We start from the raw sequence: 18,842 nt of genomic DNA on the forward strand, positions 1-18,842 counted from the left end.
AACACCCCCCTGGCCCGCCATCCAGAGAGGGAACAAAGCTCCGGGAACGATTAATCAAGTGGCTTAATAAAAAAAAATAAAAAAAAAAAAAAAAAAAAAGGAAGAAGTATAAATCCCTGAGGGCTGCGTGGTGCTGGTGGTGGTGCTGCTGCCGAGGAGCTGGCTCTGAGACAGCCACCGGGAGGGACGCGCCAGCCCTCCCCTGCTCTCCTCTCCTCTCTTCTCCTCTCCTCGCCTTCCCTCTCCTCTCCTCTCCCCGAGCTGCTGCCACACTTGGTTCATTCCAGCTGCAGAAGCTCAGAGCCTTCCATGCGGTGGGATTTTTTTTTTTCTTTCCTCCTCCCGGGCTGAAAAAAATTAAGGGGGAAAAAAAAAATAAATAAAAATCACAAGCCTGACCCGCTCCCCCCTCACCTCCCCCCTCCTCCTTCCTTTCTCCTCTTCATCCAGCCGAGCCGAGGACTATCCCAATCGCCGAGGGGAAGGAAAAAAGGGGGAAAAACCCAACAGCGGCAACCAGCAGACCCCCAGCACGCCCCATTCCTGCCGCTGCCCTTTGACATGCAACCTTCCTTGGGATGGGACCAGCCGGGATGCAGCTGCAGCTTCGGGAGGCACTGGTGGAAACTGGGCATGGTGGCTCTGCTGACGGCGGAGGGCAGCGCCTGGAGCCGGGCACTGCTGCTCTCGCTGGGGCTGCTGGCAGGATCGGCCATGGGTGAGTGCCGCGGGCAACTTCTGCGGGAGAGGCTCCGATCCAGCCCCGGCTGCGGGGACAGGGAGCGCCGCTGGACCCCGTGCGGGAGCGGGGTGCGGGTGGGTGGCACTGGGGTGATGGCAGTAGGCTGTGTGGCACTGGGGTGGTGGCAAGAGGCTGTGTGACACTGTAGTGGTGGCACTGGGGTGCTAGCACTGGGATGATGGCAATAGGCTGTGTGGCACTGGGGTGGTGGCACTGGGGTGATGGCAATAGGCTGTGTGGCACTGGGGTGGTGGCACTGGGGTGATGGCAATAGGCTGTGTGGCACTGGGGTGGTGGCACTGGGGTGATGGCAATAGGCTGTGTGGCACTGGGGTGGTGGCACTGGGCTGATGGCAATAGGCTTTGTGGCACTGGGGTGCTGGCACTGGGGTGATGGCAATAGGCTAGGTGGCACTGGGGTGATGGCACTGGGGGGGTGGCACTGGGGTGCTGGCACTGAGCTGTGTGGCACTGGGATGGTGGCAGTAGGCTTTGTGGTACTGGGGTGGTGGCACTGGGGTGGTGACACTGTGGTGGTGGCGCTGGGATGGTGGCAATAGGCTGTGTGCCACTGGGGTGATGGCACTGTGCTGTGTGGCACTGGGATGGTGGCACTGTGCTGTGTGGCACTGGGATGATGGTAATAGGCTGTGTGGCACTGTGGTGGTGGTACTGGGGTGATGGCACTGGGGTGGTAGCAATAGGCTGTGTGGCACTGGGATGGTGGCACTGGGCTGTATGCCACTGGGGTGTGTGCCACTGGAGTGATGGCACTGGGGTGGTGGCATTGGGATGGTGGCAATAGGCTGTGTGCCTCTGGGGTGGTGGCACTGGGCTGTGTGCCACTGGGGTGATGGTAATGGGCTGTGTGGCACTGGGGTGTTGGCACACTGTGCCCTGGCACCTTGGGCACGGCACCGAGGGTGTTTGATTCATCCTCCGGGAGCAGCAGTTTTCCAGCGCTGCCGTGTGATAGAGGGTGGCTCTCCATGATCTCATTCCCCTGCTCCGCTGGGTCAGGTTTGGGCTGAGCTGCTTCAGGAGCTGCTGATGTGCAGGATGACTGTGAAAAATGCCAGCACTGCTTTCCCCTCTGTCTTTCCCTGGCATCTTAATTCAGGATTGCACTACCCTGCTGCTTGCCCACAGCTGATAGAACAGATTTCTGGATGCCTTGCATGAACATGGAAGCACTTTCCTCCTTTTCCTCCTGCCTTCCTAGTTTTATATCTCTTATATATGAGCTCGCTGGCCTCAGCATCCTGATTTTTATGAAATATGCATTTTTTGGGCTTGAAAGCAGAAGAAGACTTGAATTTGGGGGCAGTTTGCTTGTGTCTCCTACCTCATTTCCGCAGCTGCCCTTGCAGCCAAAGCAGATCCAGGGAGTGAAGTTTATTTCTGGTGTAAACAGCAAATATTTAGGGACTGTCCTTCTGTGTGTGTAGGAGGGGGAAGAGTGGGAGAGCCGAGTGCCTGGCAGTGGCTGCTCTCCACACTGTGCAGTGCCCCGATTTCCAAGTTTCCAAGTCCTGTTGTCTTGTCTTCTGTATCCTAGGCTGGAGGAATGTGTGTTTGGGTGTTGATGTGTATGAAAGCTCCTTGGCTTTGGGATTTTTGTTCTTTTGGGGTTGGTTTTTTTTTTTTTTCTTTTTTTAAGAAAAACTTTATCTGGAATGCAAGATTGATTTTATTATGTAAGGCAGGTTTCCTTTCAGGGGCTGGGGGATGAGGATTAACTGCTGCTCTTGAGCACTCTTGCAGTGGAGCTGAACAGTTCTGCTGACTGGGAGCATCTGTTAGGAAAGGCTGTAAACCCACCCAAACAACCTACAGGTCCTTAATAAAGGCTGAATGTTTATTTTGGTGGCTATTTTTCATCTCTTCAGCATGAACATTCAGCCTGTGCACAGAGGAAAACCATTCCAGCAGCTTCTGTTGAGCTTTCCTCATGTGAGCAGACTGATGGAGAGATACCTAAATCTCAGCTTTACTCTACCAGGGGCTTACAGCTTTTTCTCTTCTTCTGAGCTGTCTGTGCCTTATTCATACTGGATCTTCCAGGCTTCACTCTGTACCTCGCTGAGCATTTAATCCTTTCTTCTCAGGCCCCTGGTCCCTCCTGTCTGCATTTTGAGCTCTCTGTTCTGGATCCTTCAGCCAGAGGTTGATGCTCTGGGCTGTTTTGCTTTGTGAGCAGAAGACTTGCGAAAGCTTTTTAGACCTCAGATGGTTTTTTATCTGCATCAGAGCCGGAGGCATTGATCAATAAGTCCTCTCTTTAGATTCTGAAACCCCAGCAAGGATGTTTTTGTGAGAGCAGGATGCCAACTTGGGCGTCAGTGCCTGCTGCTGGGTACACAGGGAGGGAGGGGAGGCACCCACCCTTTGCAGGGTCACGGTGGGTTCAGGGTGCAAGCCCAGGAAATCATTTCAGCCTGTGCTGAGTGCTGAACCCTGTGGAACAAAGTTCCAAGAGCTCCGAGCTCTCCCGTTCCGGGGCTGTGCAGGGAGCAGTAGCCAGCAGTTCCCATAGTGTGGCAGCAGAGCCGTGTGTGTGGAGCCATCAGCCAGGAGTGGGACAGAAAAAGGGGGAGAAACACTGCTCCCATCACATCAGCTGGGCTGTGCCTGCCCAGAAATGGCTTCTGAAACCCAGCACAGGGCGTGGGGTGCCCTCAGGTGCTGCCATGTCCCTGGGCAGGATGATGGAGCTTCCCTTGGGGGAAGGATGGAGCTGGAGAGGAGGGAAGGTGGTGCCTGGTGATGGGAACTTTATTGTGGCTGTGGAGGTGCTTTGTGAGGTTCTCCCTTCCAGTTTGAAATTTATTGTGGCTGTGGAGGTGCTTTGTGAGGTTGTCCCTTCCAGTTTGAAATTTATTGTGGCTGTGGAGGTGCTTTGTGAGGTTCTCCCTTCCAGTCTGGAGGCTGCAGTGATGGTTTCACAGGGATAAGATGGACACAGGGCACTGGATTTGCCTTTGGCTGTGGGTTGTGGTGAGCCCAGCCTGGCCTCTGGAGTGTGATGATTCTGGAATTCTGACTGTTGGTTGGCAGTCAGGTGGGCACAGTGGTGCTGCTCACCCCTTTCTGCTTCTTCCTCTGCTCCAGCACTGCAGGGTGCATTAGGGGCATGTGTAGGCCCCGTGGGTGTGGATAAACACAGATAAAATACATTTTAATGGCCTGTTGAAAAGGGTCTTGACATCATTATTTACACACTGTGCTTTATTCGTCAGCACCTTGCTTGGTACTGGGTTAAGGGAGGATGAACCAGCTTGAAACACCAGCTCATCAGTTTTAAACCCCTGTAATTATTATTTTTTCTCGATGGAAAACTGGTTTTTTCCAGGCTTCTCTTCTGAAAAGTGGATGAGCAGGAAGCTGCTTATGAATTTAAGATGTGGGCAGGAACAGAGGGCAGAGGAGGTTTCATTGCAGCCATCTCAGCCTGCACTGATAATTCCACTGCCCTGAGGGACCACAAGGGGTTAAAGACCATTCCCACTTGTTTTTTATTAGGTGTGGACCAGTGCTGGAGATGTGAGGAGAGGGTTCATAGGAGATGCAGTCAGTAAATCTGGGGGTTCTGGATCGAACTTGAATTAAATATGCCCATCCCTCAGGTGCCTCCCAGGGAAATTCTGGGTCCTGCTGAGCTGTGCCCATCTCTAAAATTCCTATCAAGGAAATTCTGGGTCCTGCTGAGCTGTGCCCATCCCTCAGGTGCCTCCCAGGGAAATTCTGGGTCCTGCTGAGCTGTGCCCATCCCTGGGATTCCTCCTTGGGAAATTCTGGGTCCTGCTGAGCTGTGCCCATCCCTGGGATTCCTCCCAGGGAAATCCTGGCTCCTGCTGCTCCCAGGAGCAGAGCTGGGTGTTTGCTCCTCTGCTGCTGCCTCCCCATGCCAGGGGCTCCTGGCAGACACCAGGATGGCTCTGGGGGGTTTGATCCATGGATCCCATGGATGGGTTTTTGTGTCCCAGGTGTGGCTGAGCTGTTGACCAGGGGTTGTCAGTGCTGTGGGGGATGTGTCCCTGTGCAGAGCTGAGCATTCCTCACCCAGGGAATGGTTCCTGCTCTCAGCCACTTCCAGCAGCATTCCAGGGATTTCCAGCCATGGAATTATTGCTGCCCTTCTCTGCTTGCTGAGAGCCCAGCTGGGTGGGAAATGCCAAATTTCACAGCTGTGCTTCTGTTCCTGCTGCTGCCCTCCCAACCCCTGCCAGAATTTGGCCTGGATCTTGACCAGAGGAAATTGTTATGATAATGTTGGGGGTTAGTTGGGGGCAAGGTCAGGCAGCCTTAACTGGTTTTGAGCCCATAGCATTGCAAGAAGAGTCTTTTTAACTCCATTTTTATCAGGAGTATCCTGAGACACAGGGCTGGAGTAATTTTTCACAGGCTTTAGTGAAATTATAACAAAGCTCTGTTTAGCTGAGTGGATTTTAAATAATACTTCTTTACTCTCCTCCATGTTTCCAGGCATTGGGAGGTTCAGAAACGCCATGAATAGGCCTAAATTTAAATTAGGCTTTTTTTTTTTCCCGACAGAAAATAGAGCAAATTCAAATGGAAGGGGAGAGATAAGACTTTAAGGGCTACAAAAAAAAAGGGAAATGATTAAGTAGTAAAGATTCTCTACTGCTGGAATTGTTGAGTGCAGCATTGAGCTGTCTCTTTGACATCCACAGCAGCCAGAAATGGCAGAGGTGCTGGAATCCCATTGATTGGCTCCAATATCCAGTGAGGAATGATGGGAAGGGAAAAGGGAATCAGGCTTTAAGGGGAGTTTAAACCAGGTGAGGCTTTTTGCTCCACCTGGGGAGAGGTGGGAGCCATCCATCCTGCTTGGTAACTGAGGATTTATGGTCCAGCTCAGAGTTTTAATTTGAGATGTTTCCCTGAAGTCAGTTTAGTGAGAGCTCCAGTTCATCCTTGTCCTGCAGATATTGCAGGGCAGGAGCCCAGCAGGGAGGCTCTGATCCCACCCCAACTCTGAGAGCAGAGACAAACCCCTAACAAACGGCTCAGCCTGATCTCCAGAGGTTCCTTCCAGCCCAAACCACTCCATGGAATAATTGTGCTTCGTGCAGTGCCTTGCACGAGGTTGTTTGGGGAGCTTGGGGCAGCTCAGCTTTAACCGCAACATCATTTTTCCTGGTTTATTCCTCAGTTCTTCACCAAGAAACATGAGGCTCCTTGCTGGGAGGTGATTTCAGTGCAACTCCAGGGTTATTTCCTGCTCTGAGGAGGAGGCTTGCATGGCTTTCAGTGGAATTGGGGGATGGAGATGAGCCCAGGGGTGGTAGCAGGCACAGTTCTGTGTTCACACAGCGTTTCTGGGCGAGGGAAGTACGGTGCAATTATGAAAAACGATGTTCTCTGCCTGCAATAAACAGGATGCAGTGCAGGAATCTGCAAAATCTCTGTGCTGCCTCCGTGCTCTGCAGTGGCAGCCAGGGCTGGTGGTGGTTAATGTGTAATTGGGACACTCCCATTGATTAAAGGAATCCAATTAACTCTGTTTCAGTCTCTTGGCTCCATGGACACAGCCAGAATGGAGACTGCAGGGAGCTTGGATGAAATTATTTTACACCTCCCTTGCATGAAAGTGGAAGAGAGTTTTTTGGGTGGTTCCCCCTTTTTTTTAAAATGGGGTTTCACAGTGGTTGTGTGGTGTTTCTTCTTCCCAGTGTCAGGTGCATTCCCTGGCTGAGCTCTTTGCAATAATTTCCTGTCCTTCCAAGGCAGGCATCACCTGTAGGAATGAACTCCCTGCTTTTGAGTGCACAGTTGGGTTTGATGGATGGAAAGAGAACTGGGGGCTGTGTCAGAGTCCTGCTGGTGCTGGTGATTCCTAGAGGGCAGAAAAATCATGGAGTGAAGAAGTGTGATGCTGTGACTTCCCCTGGAAGGGGATCTTGTCACTGTGGCTGCCATGGAGGTGTGGGACAAGGGAGTAATTAAAAAAATCAAATCCTGCCCTGTTGCTGACTGCAGAAATCTGCTGGGAAATGAACCCCTGGTCTGTGTTTGGGGGTGAAGGTTTGCAGAGGGGTGCAGGAGGTGGAACAGGGTGCAGGAGGTGGAACAGGGTGCAGAAACACCCCTGCAAGCCCTGGTGTTGGTGTGTGAGTTACCAGCAGTGTCATTACCTGCCCAGTGAGGTGTAAACACCCAAAATCCCGGGATCAGTGAGGTTGGAAAAGCCCTCCCATGTCACAGAGCCCAAGCTGTGCCCAATCCCCACCTTGTCCCCAGCCCAGAGCACTGAGTGTCACATCCAGGCCTTCTTGGACACCTCCAGGGATGAGACCCCAAACCTCAGAGCAGTTCTGATGCCTGACCACCCTTTCCATGCAGAAATTCCTCCTGGATACACCTGGAGGTGGCCCTTGTGTGGCACAGGGAACATTCTGTACTCTCAACAAGCATTGTGTGTAATTCTGGAGTGCTGGAGGACTGTGAAAGAGGTGGAAATCACAGCCCAGAGGGGCTTTCTTCCAGTGCTGCTGGAATTCTGCTTGCCAAGCAAGGATTGTCTTAGGAGGACACGCAAGAAATGCCACCAGTGCCACCAGAGCCAGCCTGGTTTGTGTGGGCACCACCTGGGCAGGACTGGAGCTGCAGCCAAATCCTCACCAAAAAATTTCTCAATCCTTGCTGGCGTTTCAGCTTCTTCCTCTGTTAATCCTGGCTGTCCTCAGCAGGCAGCTCCTCTTTCCATCCAACCAGCAGGAAACGCACAGCGTCCCATTTCCTGCTGTAAAAAGGCATTTCTGCTCCTGTTTCACTCCTGGGCAGGGCAGTGAGTGCCTCAGGAGGTGCTGGAAGTCAGGGAAGGAGGCAGGAGCAGGAAGGCCTGGCCAAGGTCACCCAGCAGGAGCAGCCTGGATGTCACTCCTGCGTCATCCCACGCTGAGCACCAGCACGGGAGTGTGATGCTGCAGCTCCTGAGGTGGTTTTTGAGAAGCCTCCCTGCTGCAGATGAGGTTGGAGCTGTGTCTGTGAAAGGCATTTCACAGTGGTTACACTGGAACAGAACAATTCCTGCATCCATTTATCAAAATGTCTGTGATTCCCATTTCCAGACAGATAAAACAACGGTGAATCTCAAATAAAGGTGTCTTTGTCCAGAACACTTGAACACAAAACAAAGGGAAGATTTGTTCCTCTGACCTCTGCAATGGGAAGTCTGTTCTGTCCTGGTGAAATGGCTTTATTTGGGTTTCATCCACCTACATTTGTTTCAGTGGAGCATTTTACCTGGTCCCCAGCTGTCACTTCAGTGCAGACCAAGGCACGGTCACAGCCTGACAATCCCAGCCCCAGCTGCACTGGAAGGTGCAAGGAGGGCTGGAATAGCCAGGAAAGATGAGTTAATCACAGGCAGAGAATTAACCACAACTGGGGATTTGCTGCTTCAGTGCTCTGCTGTTATTTGCACACTCCCCTGACTTTTGCAGGAGTTGTCAGAGCCCAGTTCCTGCTGCCTCCCATGGCTGGGGGCACTGGGGGATCCAGCAGGGTCTGAGCCTCACTCACTCTGCTTCCCTTCCCCATCCCTACAGCAGGGATAAACAGAATTTGCAAAATGATTTACAGATTTATTCTGCAGAGAGAGAGAGAGAGAGATGTTGGGATGTTTGTGAGGAGCTTTCAGCAGGTACAAATTGCACCAGGTTGATTAACTGCTCAACTTTTCTGTGCTCTTGGTTCTCTCCCTTGATTGCGTGGAGTGAATTCAACCATTTCATGTACAATTTGGGATTAATTGTGAATGACATTTTGAGGTGAAAGTTGTCTGTCTGCTACTGAACTTCAAGTAGTATTGTCAAAAAAAGTCAGGAATAAAACCAGCTGCAGTTTGTGTTGCAGGGAGGATTTGCACAGCTCCTGTAGTTCGTACAGAATTGCCTTTACACCTTTTATACCTTTAGATCCATGTTTTATGCAAAGACTGCAGCTTTTAAAAGCAAAGTGTGCTCACTAGAGGTGGGGAGGTGGGAGGTGTGCCCTGAGAATTTGCCAGATGCATCAGGGAATTGGATCCTGGGCTTTAGAAAAGCAGGATATTGGCAGAGAGGATGCTCTGGACCTTCAGAATTTAACCTGCCACACACTCTGCCTTTGAAGCAGTTGCTTAAATTATGTGAGCTCCAGCTTCTTGTCTATGGAGGGGGAAAAGTAGTGCTGTACTAATAGTATTATCTAATTAATTATGAAGATGAATGCCTGCAGGATGGCAGAGATCAAATGGAGAACTTGTTTCCTTGTTACGGTTCCTGTTATTTATCAGCAGTTTATCAATATTTTGTTTAGTTAATTTAGTGAAAGCAGAGTTTGAAATAAGATTTTTTTTCTTTTTGGTGGCATTTATGTCATTACTTTTGGAGTTGCATGGCCTGAGGTGGAGCTTATTCCCTGAGAAAAACAGGAGGAGTGGGATTTTAGGCACGGGAAGTTTGCTGAGGAGCTTTGTGGTGAGGAGTGATGTGGTGGGGTGTGGTGGCTCACAGGGGGTCACATCCTGTCCCAAATCCTTCCCCTTCCACACCTTTAAATCCGTGAATCCCAGCAGGATTTTCTTCTCATTGCTGTGGGCAAAGGAAGCTCTGCACCTTGCAGGGGCTGTGGAGAGCTGGTAAACTCAGGGGTACAGAAAATTGCAGCTCATTTCTCCTCTGACAAAGGCACAATTCAATGTTCCTTTCCCCTTTATCCACCAAATAATAACACCCAGAAAAACACATTTCCTCCTGGTAAGGGGAGGAAAACATCCCATCCTGCGGGAGGATAATGGAGCTGGTGCTTTTCCAAAGGTGATGCCATTTTTAAAGATGCTCCTTGCATCCCACAGCATATTGTTTATATCCCTCTATTGTTGTTTTGTCTCCATTAGGGAAAGGTTAGGCACGGATCCTGGACACTGGGCAGCTGTCAGCAGCATTCCCAAGGGGCTCTCATTAAAGTTAAGCATCACTTGGGTTGTTAATATTAAAATAAGGTTCACCTGCTGGAATAATGAAGGGTTTGAAGGATGGGGAGTTTGTCCCTCATTGTGTAGGGACTTTTTTTTTTTTTTCCGGAGATGCCTTAGGATTTTAGTTTTTTTATTTTTCGTATATTTGTAATCCTGCAGTTCTTTAGTGTATAACTCTGAACTCCACACGCAGTGTGAGCTGCTGCTTCCCCATTTTGGTCAGACACAATGTCATGGTTTGGCATGAGAAATATTTAGGGAAGTGATGCGAACCTCAAAACCTCAAAATTAAACCTCAAAACCACTAAACACAAAATTCCTCTCCAGGCCTGGCAAATAGGGACACCTAAGGCCCCAAGAGATGGAATCAAAAGTGAGTTGGGGGGAGCAAAATTGGGGTAAATGACTTCATTACCTGAAGCTGTCACTGGAATTAATTAACCCCCAATATGCAAATGTCCCAAACTTATAAAAGTGTAAAAACCCATGACCCATTGTCCATTTTTTGGGTGCAGCCCCTTGGGGGGGCTTTGTCTGTCCAAAATGCCCCTGAAGGCCCTTCAATAAATACAACTGCTTTTTATCCCCTTAATTTTTTTGTCTGGCCTCAGCTACATTGGAATTTCTCTACTTTGGTGGGGGATTTAATGAAAATCTGTTTTAAAAAGCCCCATCAGAGCTCCTGTGCTGAGGGAACAAGGTGTGGAATTGTCCCCATGCTGTCAGGAGAGCCCAGAGATAAAACCCAGGGTGGGTTTTGAGTGAAGTTCTTTGGACTTGATCAGAAAAGGAGAAATCATTCCCTGGGAGGGTGGGGAGGGCTGGGATGGAATTCCCAGAGGAGCTGGGGCTGCCCCTGGATCTCTGGAAATGTCCAAGGCCAGGCTGGCCGGGGCTTGGAGCATCTGGGACAGCACCTGGAAGGGATGGGATGAGGTTTAAGATCTCTTTTGTATAGGGTTGGATGAGGTTTAAGGTTTCTTTTGGATGGCATGGGATGTTTAAGGTCTCTTTTGGATGGGATGGGATGAGGTTTAAGATCTCTTTTGTATAGGATGAGGTTTAAGGTCTCTTTTGGATGGGATGGGATGTTTAAGGTCTCTTTTGGATGGGATGGGATGAGGTTTAAGGTTTCTTTTGGATGGCATGGGATGTTTAAGGTCTCTTTTGAATGGGATGGGATGAGGTTTAAGATCTCTTTTGGATGGGATGAGGTTTAGGATCTCTTTTGGATGGGGTTGGATGAGGTGTAGGAACTCTTTTGGATGGGGTTTGATGAGGTTTAGGGTCTCTTTTGGATGGGGTTGGATGAAGTTTAAGATATCTTTTGGATGGGGTTGGATGAGGTTTAAGGTTCTTTTGGATGGCATGGGATGTTTAAGGTCTCTTTTGAATGGGATGGGATGAGGTTTAAGATCTCTTTTGTATGGGATGAGGTTTAGGATCTCTTTTGGATGAAATTGGATGAGGTTTAGGGTCTCTTTTGGATGAAATTGGATGAGGTTTAAGGTCTCTCTCCCCCCCAGACCATTCCAGGATCCTGTTTTTAACTTTGCTCTGGTGTCTCACTGACCCAGGGCGCTTCTCCAGTGGCACAGGCAGGGCTGATTCTGACCCTGGGCAAGATTTAAGGGAGAAAAACCAACCCTGCAAGGTCCCTGCTGTTGTCACCTCTTGGTAAACACCTGCACTTCTTCCTACTGAATTAACTAAATTCATTTAATAAGAGCAAGTTCATTTTGCTGGATTTAAAATGCCGGCTTAGGGAAGGCTCTGTCATTTATTCCTCCTGGGAGCACTTCCCAATCTTAAATTAGAGAACAAATAATGACCTTTTTTTACCCAGGAGTCCAACACTGAGGGCTGTTACAGGGAGTTTTTTGCCTTTTCTTCCATGAAATGCAGTTAACAAATGAGACTTTTGACAAAAAATCCCCAATTTGAACGTACAAGTCGATTCAATTCACCCCCTGTTAGCTCCTTGATTGAGAGCTATGTAGATTGAAGAAGAAAGGTATTGATCTGCTTTGGGGATTGAAAACTAAGATGAAGTGGAATATGTCTGTGGGTGAAAATGAGGTTTTAAATGGATGGAGGAGGCGAGAGAAAAAGAAAATACAGTGTAATGTTAATAGGAGGGAGTTCTGGGTTTCTCTGGTGGTTCTACAGAGGTGGAGAGGTCACAGGATGCAGAAGTTGTACAAGTCATGGGAAATCAGTGCTTGGCACAAGAGTTTTTCTAGATTGGGTCAAAACAGCACCAAAAAAATCTGGTTTTGGGCTATCAGAGCATCTATCAGTTCCCCATTCCCTTGTTGGACAGAGCTCCCAGCTTTCAGTGCCCACAGCTGATCTTTAACATCCCCTCCAAACCATTCCCCAATTCCCTGAAATAATAATTGAGGTTTTGCCATTGTAAATGTGAAACTCACGTCTAAATGGACTGAGAAATTCAGTATAATTGAAATGTTTCACTCTTTCTCCAGATAATCTGGTAGGAGCCTTTTGTAGCTATTATTCTTTGGGGCATGTGACTGGCTTGTTTTTTTGGCTCATTGGGTGAAGTGAATTACTAACTTTTATTTATTAACTTTCCTCTGTACTGTCAACTCCAGGTGACTTTCATTGATTGCTCAAGGTGACAAGGAGGCATTAGGTAATAAATATCAAGTGCTGCAATACTTAAAGGAAGTGAATATGAAAGTGCTGTTAACGGAATCAAGTAAAAATTGGATTTATATCCTAACAAAAATTCCCGGGAGAAATTGCTTTCTGTTGGACTCTTTTTGTAATTCAAATCCAATCACACAAGTGTGAGCTGCTGTAACACAATTGCCTGGCAGAGGGGTTTGCTGGAAGATCTCAGAGCTCTTGTAAAAACAGAGAACATTTCACTTTGCAGAGCGTGGGGAGATGAGAACGGTGGTGCAAGAGTGAAGAGCTTTTAATAAGTGGAGTCTCTGCTTGTTCCGAGTGATATTTTTAATTTAGTTCAGATCTGGAGGTGTAAGATGCTGGCCATGGCAGTGGATGAAGTGGTTTCTTCTGTTTTGGCTGCTGCAGAGCTTCTCTGGGTCCCTGGGGGCTAAAAAGGGTCTGTGGCCTCTGTGCAAGCACCAAAAGGGGACTTGTGTAACTTCTGGGCTTTTAGGGAGTAAAAAATGCATGAAAATACAAGCTGGTTCATGAATTGATGTGGAAAATCTAAGTTAGAATCCAGAACGTGGTGGGAAGGGGGAAGAAACCCCTTGGAACTCCCTCAGATGAAAAACTTCTCAGTGCAGATTTACTTCTAAAGGAGCTCTCCCCACTGGACCCTCTTTAAACCATCAGGGAAAGGATGGAATTGTTGATATTGGGAGAATTCCAAGGGCTGAGGGCTTGTGAATTCTTAGGGAGATGGGATTTGGAGCCCAAGATCTCCCTTGGGCCTTGAGGGAACATTGAATTTTACAGCTGGACACAGAGCTCCAGTGGCAAAGGGAATTTGAGCTGCTTTTAAGTGTTTAATGGTGACAATGGGAGAACAATGAAAGATTTTCATGAAGAATTCTTCAATTTTGGCTCCACTGTCACTTGGGATGGATTTCACCTTGAACCTTACTTCACCTTCTTCAATTTTTATTTTCTTTTTTTTGAGATAATCCTAACACCTGAGATGAAAATGCCTTTGAGCCCCCTGGATAAACCATTTAAATGCAAATATTATTTTACTGCAAAATAATTGAAATACAAATTGAAAATTTTGTTTTGGCGATAATAATTAGCACCTTGTAAATGAGACTGAGTAAAAATGCTGCACATGAGTGGGAGTCCATTTGCAGACACTGGGAAAAAAGTTTTTCATCAAATTGCCTTCTGTTTTCTGAGTTTAATTTCAACTGGGGGTTGAGATGATCTGTGTCATTTTTACAGATATCTGCAGTGGAAGTGAGAAAAAATGAAATCTTTGCTGTGTTCATCTTAGAGAGAAAATAAGAGTAAAATTTTGAGAAGGTTTTGAATCAGGCTGGACATTTTAATTGAGCCTCAGACTCTCAGGACAAGATTTTCAAGGATCTTTAGATGCCAAAATAAGTGGAGACTTGCCTGGGGGGGGTTTATAAGGGAAATGTGGCTGCACAGCTCAGGTGGGGTTAGGAAGGCTCCACAGGGTTATAAAATATTTGTAAACCTGGGGCTCTGAAGTTCCTTTGAAAAGGATTTGTGAGCTCGGGTTTGGTTTTGTGGCGTTTGTCACAAAGGAGTCACCAGAGGGATCAGTCAGAGCCTCCCAGCTTCCATCTCTGTGCCTTTACCACGTCTTAAACCATATTTTTTTTTTGAGGATAACTCTTGGTTTGACAGGAGAAGTGCAGAGGAGCTTTGAGGTCCCTTCCCAGGCAAAGCATTCAGCAATTCTGTGGTTGAATCCAAGGGCACTGGAGGAGCTGAGAGGCCACAGAGGGAAGTGCTGGGAATTCCCAGTGGGGCTGTTCCTCACCCCAGCATCTGCATTAATTGGTTAATGCCTGTGGAGTGCTCTGGAGATGGAAACAGCTCCATAAGTGCCTGGGTTTTTCATTCTGCTGACAATGGCTGTGGAGAGGAGTGGCGGCGCTGAGGGAGCAGCCAAAATTGATTAAGAGCCAGTTCTGAAAGGGAAAGGTTTGAAGGAAGGAAATGACATCCCTGGAGGAGATGTCTGAATATCCTGGCTGAATGTTATTGGGATAACTTCCTGGAGCTGAGCAGTGATCCCAGGTGATGGTTGCCCTGTCAGGAGGAGCTGGAGCTGCTCCCTGTGTGATATAGAACATATAGAAGCCACAAGAGTCAGAGTAGCATGGTAGCTAATTTGTCACACGGTGAAAAAGAAGAATTTTGGTGTTTTAGAATGGGGGTTCAAGAGGCAAGATAGAAGAGTCTGGGCATATCCTGTCCTCCTTCTTGCCCTCCATCTTCTGCTGGGATGGTGACACTTTTGGATTGGTTTAGAGTAGAGACAGACTGTCTAACATAGGTGAGAGGTATTGGAAAATTTTTGTAAATAAAGTACACGTAGTTCTTAGTATAAAATGTTAACACCACCCCAAGGGCAGTCACTGTGCCACAAACCAACCTGCTGGACAGAGCTCAGCTGGTCAGGGAAAGAATGTTTTAAATAAGGAAAAATAAACAACCTTGAAAAGCAGAACCGACAAATCTCAACTTCTTTGGTTGTGGAGCTGGGAGAAAAAAGACTTTCTAACACCTCGGGGTCATCTCAACCCCAGAACCCCGTCACGTCTGAGCCCTGGCTGCCTCTGGAATGGCAATTTGGGATGAACCATCCTGCTGCTGCTGCTTTTCCAAGGTTTCCAAAGCCTGCTCCTTCATTCCCTGCCCTTCAGGCTTCCTTGAGCACCCCCAGCAGCTTTCTGCCCCTGCCCTGCACAGACCAGGGGAGCTGGCAGTTGAGAGGAATGAGGGATTTGTCTTCCCAAGCAAGCTGTGGGTCTGCTGGGAGATAAAACCAGAGCTGAGAGAGAAAGGAAACAGTGGGAAGGATTCCACTGATGGGTGAATGGAAAAATAAACACAAATAAACTTTAGGTTTGTTGAGAAATTATATTGGACATTGAAAGATGAAAGATACAATGGGGAAGAAAAACCCCTAAATTCTGTAAGAATTTTGAAATTAAAAGGAGGGTTATACATTAGAGGGGAATCTTTGGTATCAGGCATTTTGGGAAGTCTGAACCTCTCAAGTACCTCAGAAATGGGGAAAGAGAGAAGGGAAATGCAGCTGGGAAATTGGGATGAAAAGGAGGCTGAGTCTTCCAAAAATTGGAGAGACCCCAGGGGAATGCCCCATGGCCTCTGCCATTATTGGAATAAAATTCCAGGACTCCTCTGTCTCCTTTTTGGACATAAACCTCTGATGTTTGTGGATTAATTTTCCTAACACAGTGAATCCTCTTGGGGTGTGGAAGCTTTGCCAGGAGTTTTCCAGCCCAGTTTTTTTTGCGTGGGGTGTGGGATGAATTCTGTGGATGTGAGCAGCTCCTGTGACACAGTTCCAGGATTTCACCTGAATCTGAAGCTGCTGCAGTGCCACAGGGGCCACACTTGAAATGTGGAACATCTGTACCAAGAAATGGATTTGCTGAGAAGTGGAGAGGGCAGAAACCTGGGATTGTGTTTAAAGTCTTATCAATTGGGGCTGCTTAATTTGGTTTTTCAAGTGTTACTCTTCCTGGGGCGTTCAGGTTTTTTGTTTGCTTGGGCTTTTTGGGCTAGGAATGTCTGAACTCCTTCAGCCAAGGTGCCTCAGAGCCCTGTGGAGATCAGTGGGCCTGGCAGAACGAATGTCCCTTGTTCTCATGCCAAAGGCACAAAATAAAGTCCTTTTTGTCACAGCACAGGCACACACGAGGTTAGCTGGGGTCCAACAAGGAGCCAGGGCAGCACAGAGGAATTGGCTGGGTTGCTGTGCCTGCAGAAAGCTCAGGGGTGGGTTTTGGGCTCTGTGCGGTGCTGAACACGTCTGGATATTTCTGCTGGACAGATTAAAGAGTCTGTGCCACGCTGAGGGCACTGCCAGCGCCAGACTCCTGCCTGCTGCCTCACAGAGCTGCTCTCCTGTCACTGGGGAAGGAAATGCAGCATCAGAGCCTGCCAGGGAGCTGGGCTGGTCCCTTCATGGGCAGGGACAGCAGCCAGGCCCTCCTGTCACCCTGCTGCCTCTGCAAAAGTTTTCCTCAATTTTTCCTGGATATTTAAAAGAAATTTTTCCTAATATCCAACCTGAACATCCCCTGGCACAAGCTCCCTTTTCCTGTGTGTGTGTTTGTGGTTTTCAGGTGTGCGGTGGCTCAGCTGGAGCTTTTGTGGAATCACAGACATGTGTAGGAATTTTCATAACTGTCCAGGACAACATTTTTGATTGGGAAAGGGAGAGAGAGCACACATGGGGACGACTTCTGCATCCTTTTGTTCCTCTCCTCTTCCTGCTTGGGAAGGCCTGAAAATGGGATTGCTGGGCTGGAGCAGTGCTGGGGTGTGGGAGCTCTGCAGTAACAACCTGGGCAGCACCAGAAGGGACAAAGTGGTGGCACGAAGGGACAAAGTGGTGGCAGGGGGACACCTGGACCGGGAGGGAAGGGCTGTGTGTGCCCAGAGAACTGTGGTGTTCGGGGATTTGTGCAGTTGTGCAAATCTGGGTGTCCTGACTTGAGCTGAGCTGGGGCTTTGGATTCTTCTGGGCTTGGCAGTGCTGGCACGGGCTGAGTTCAGCTCAAATGCACTTTTCCTGCCCTTGCGTTGCCCAGCTCATCACTCCCCGTGCTCAGAATGAGCAGGCTCAGGCTATCTGAGATGGAAATCATCCCTTGATGATGCTCTTGGATCCACGGGCTTTTGATGAAGTTCTAGTTAATGGAATGACTCTGCATTATTTATTACCCAGCAGGCTTTGATAGGAGACTGGAGGTTAAGCTCCAGCTCGGGGAAGGTGAATCCTGAGGGCAGCAAGGCTGGCATTGATCAAGTGTGGAGGTGCTTTCCGTGTTTGCTCACTGAAATTGGGTGAGACAGAGAATCAGAGCCGGGCTGGGAGTAAACTACTCCCTGGTTGTGATCAGGTGTAATGACTTGCTGAACCACCCTAAAGGAGGCATCTTTAGTGCCTGATAAATGATGCACAGCACTAAACAATGGGCACAGGAACGTTTTTTCCTGCTCAAACAATGAGAAGGAGTTGGTGTGTGTGGGTTGAGTGAGGTGAGGTGAGCAAACCTTGGAGGTGCTGCTGGACAAGCAGGGTTTGCCCCTGGTGTTTCAGCGTTTGCCTGTGCATTTCAGTTTTCCTGGGGAAAGGTTTTTTATGTGCCTGCCTTTGTGGAATGGGCTGTAGAACAACACGGAATAACAGCATTTCTGTGTGAGTAACAGTAACTACAGCAAATGGCAAAACCCCAAACTGCTGCATTAGGGAGGAGGCAGCCATGGATCCTCCATAAATGATGCTGCTGAGAGCAAGGCACTGTGCATGATTTGATATTTGTTCCCACTGAATTGTGCAGTGACCATGCATCAGCGTTTGCTAAATTAGATTTTGTTTCTGCTGAGGAACAAAGTGCAGCGACTTGTATTTCAGGAAGCACTTCAGAGATAAATTCAGTCTCCCTCTCTCTCAAGCGTTGCTTGGATAATAACATGGTGTAAACCAACAGCTACAATTCTTTCTTGGTTTACACCCCCCTGAATTTGGCCTAGGATTGAAGTTTAAGGAATTGCAAGTAGGTGGAAGATGATTTTTTCCTACTGGTTTCCTTTGCACTTGTCACTCCAGAAAATGCCTTTGTTTGTTATTGTTGTTTACCTCCTGGCAGAGGGGGGAGGTTTGTAGTGACACAGTTTGGATGTTCAGGTTTATCTCAGTCTGGAGCTGCTGGAATTCCCTGTCAGGCCGGGCTGGGAGGGAGCAACAGCCAAGGCAGCTCGTTCCTGTCCTGAAGTGTTGCTTGTTTAAAGGGAATAACAAAATCCTGTTGCTGTGAGTGTTCTTCCATGGCTGAATCTCGTGTTTTACCTGCACATAACCTGGTGGGTTGGTCAGTGTGCAGTGATTGTCACACTGCCACCTCTGGGACATTGGGCTGAGCTGGTGCTGCCCCAGAGCCCAGCCAGCCCTGCTGCTTCAGGGCCTCTCTAAATCTGCAGTGACTGGCACCAGAATGGTCCTGGCTCGTGTGTCAAGATGACTTTGGATTTACAGTGGAAATAAAACCTCCCCTGAGCCTCTGCCTCCACTCCTGGAGCTTGTCCTGTCAAAAGAACTCTGCTTTGGAGCACAAGCATGTGCTTCCTGCTCCTGCCACCCTTCCTTTCTCTTCATGGAGCCCCACAGTGAAGCTTGGGGGGTTTGGAGCTCTCCTCTGCTCAGCTGATATTTATTTTTCACTGCAGTGTCTGGTCACGTTAAGTTTTGTACCGTGTGGATTAAACTGTGTGTTACAAACTGCAGTTCTTCTGTGAGAGTAGTGCAGAGTAAATATTCCATCATTTCCCTCGTGAGGAGCCCAGGGTGAAGCCAGTTAGGCTGGGGATTGTTCAAAGAGTGCCTGTTGAAGAACTCTTGGAAGTGGAGAC

General features: G+C 48.5%; 1 protein-coding gene across 1 annotated transcript in view; it reads left to right on the plus strand.

Annotated features, from left to right (window-relative positions):
• The first annotated feature begins 561 nt into the window (after positions 1-561).
• CSMD2 (CUB and Sushi multiple domains 2) overlaps positions 562-18,842 on the plus strand; it is a 241,716-nt gene continuing 223,435 nt past the window's right edge. The window contains exon 1 of the mRNA XM_041479143.1: positions 562-718. Within this exon, the coding sequence (XP_041335077.1) occupies positions 562-718 (157 nt within the window). The remainder of the gene's footprint in view (positions 719-18,842) is intronic.

The sequence above is a fragment of the Pyrgilauda ruficollis genome, unplaced genomic scaffold, assembly GCF_017590135.1.
Source record: "Pyrgilauda ruficollis isolate IOZ18807 unplaced genomic scaffold, ASM1759013v1 scaffold48, whole genome shotgun sequence".
NCBI lineage: Eukaryota > Metazoa > Chordata > Aves > Passeriformes > Passeridae > Pyrgilauda > Pyrgilauda ruficollis.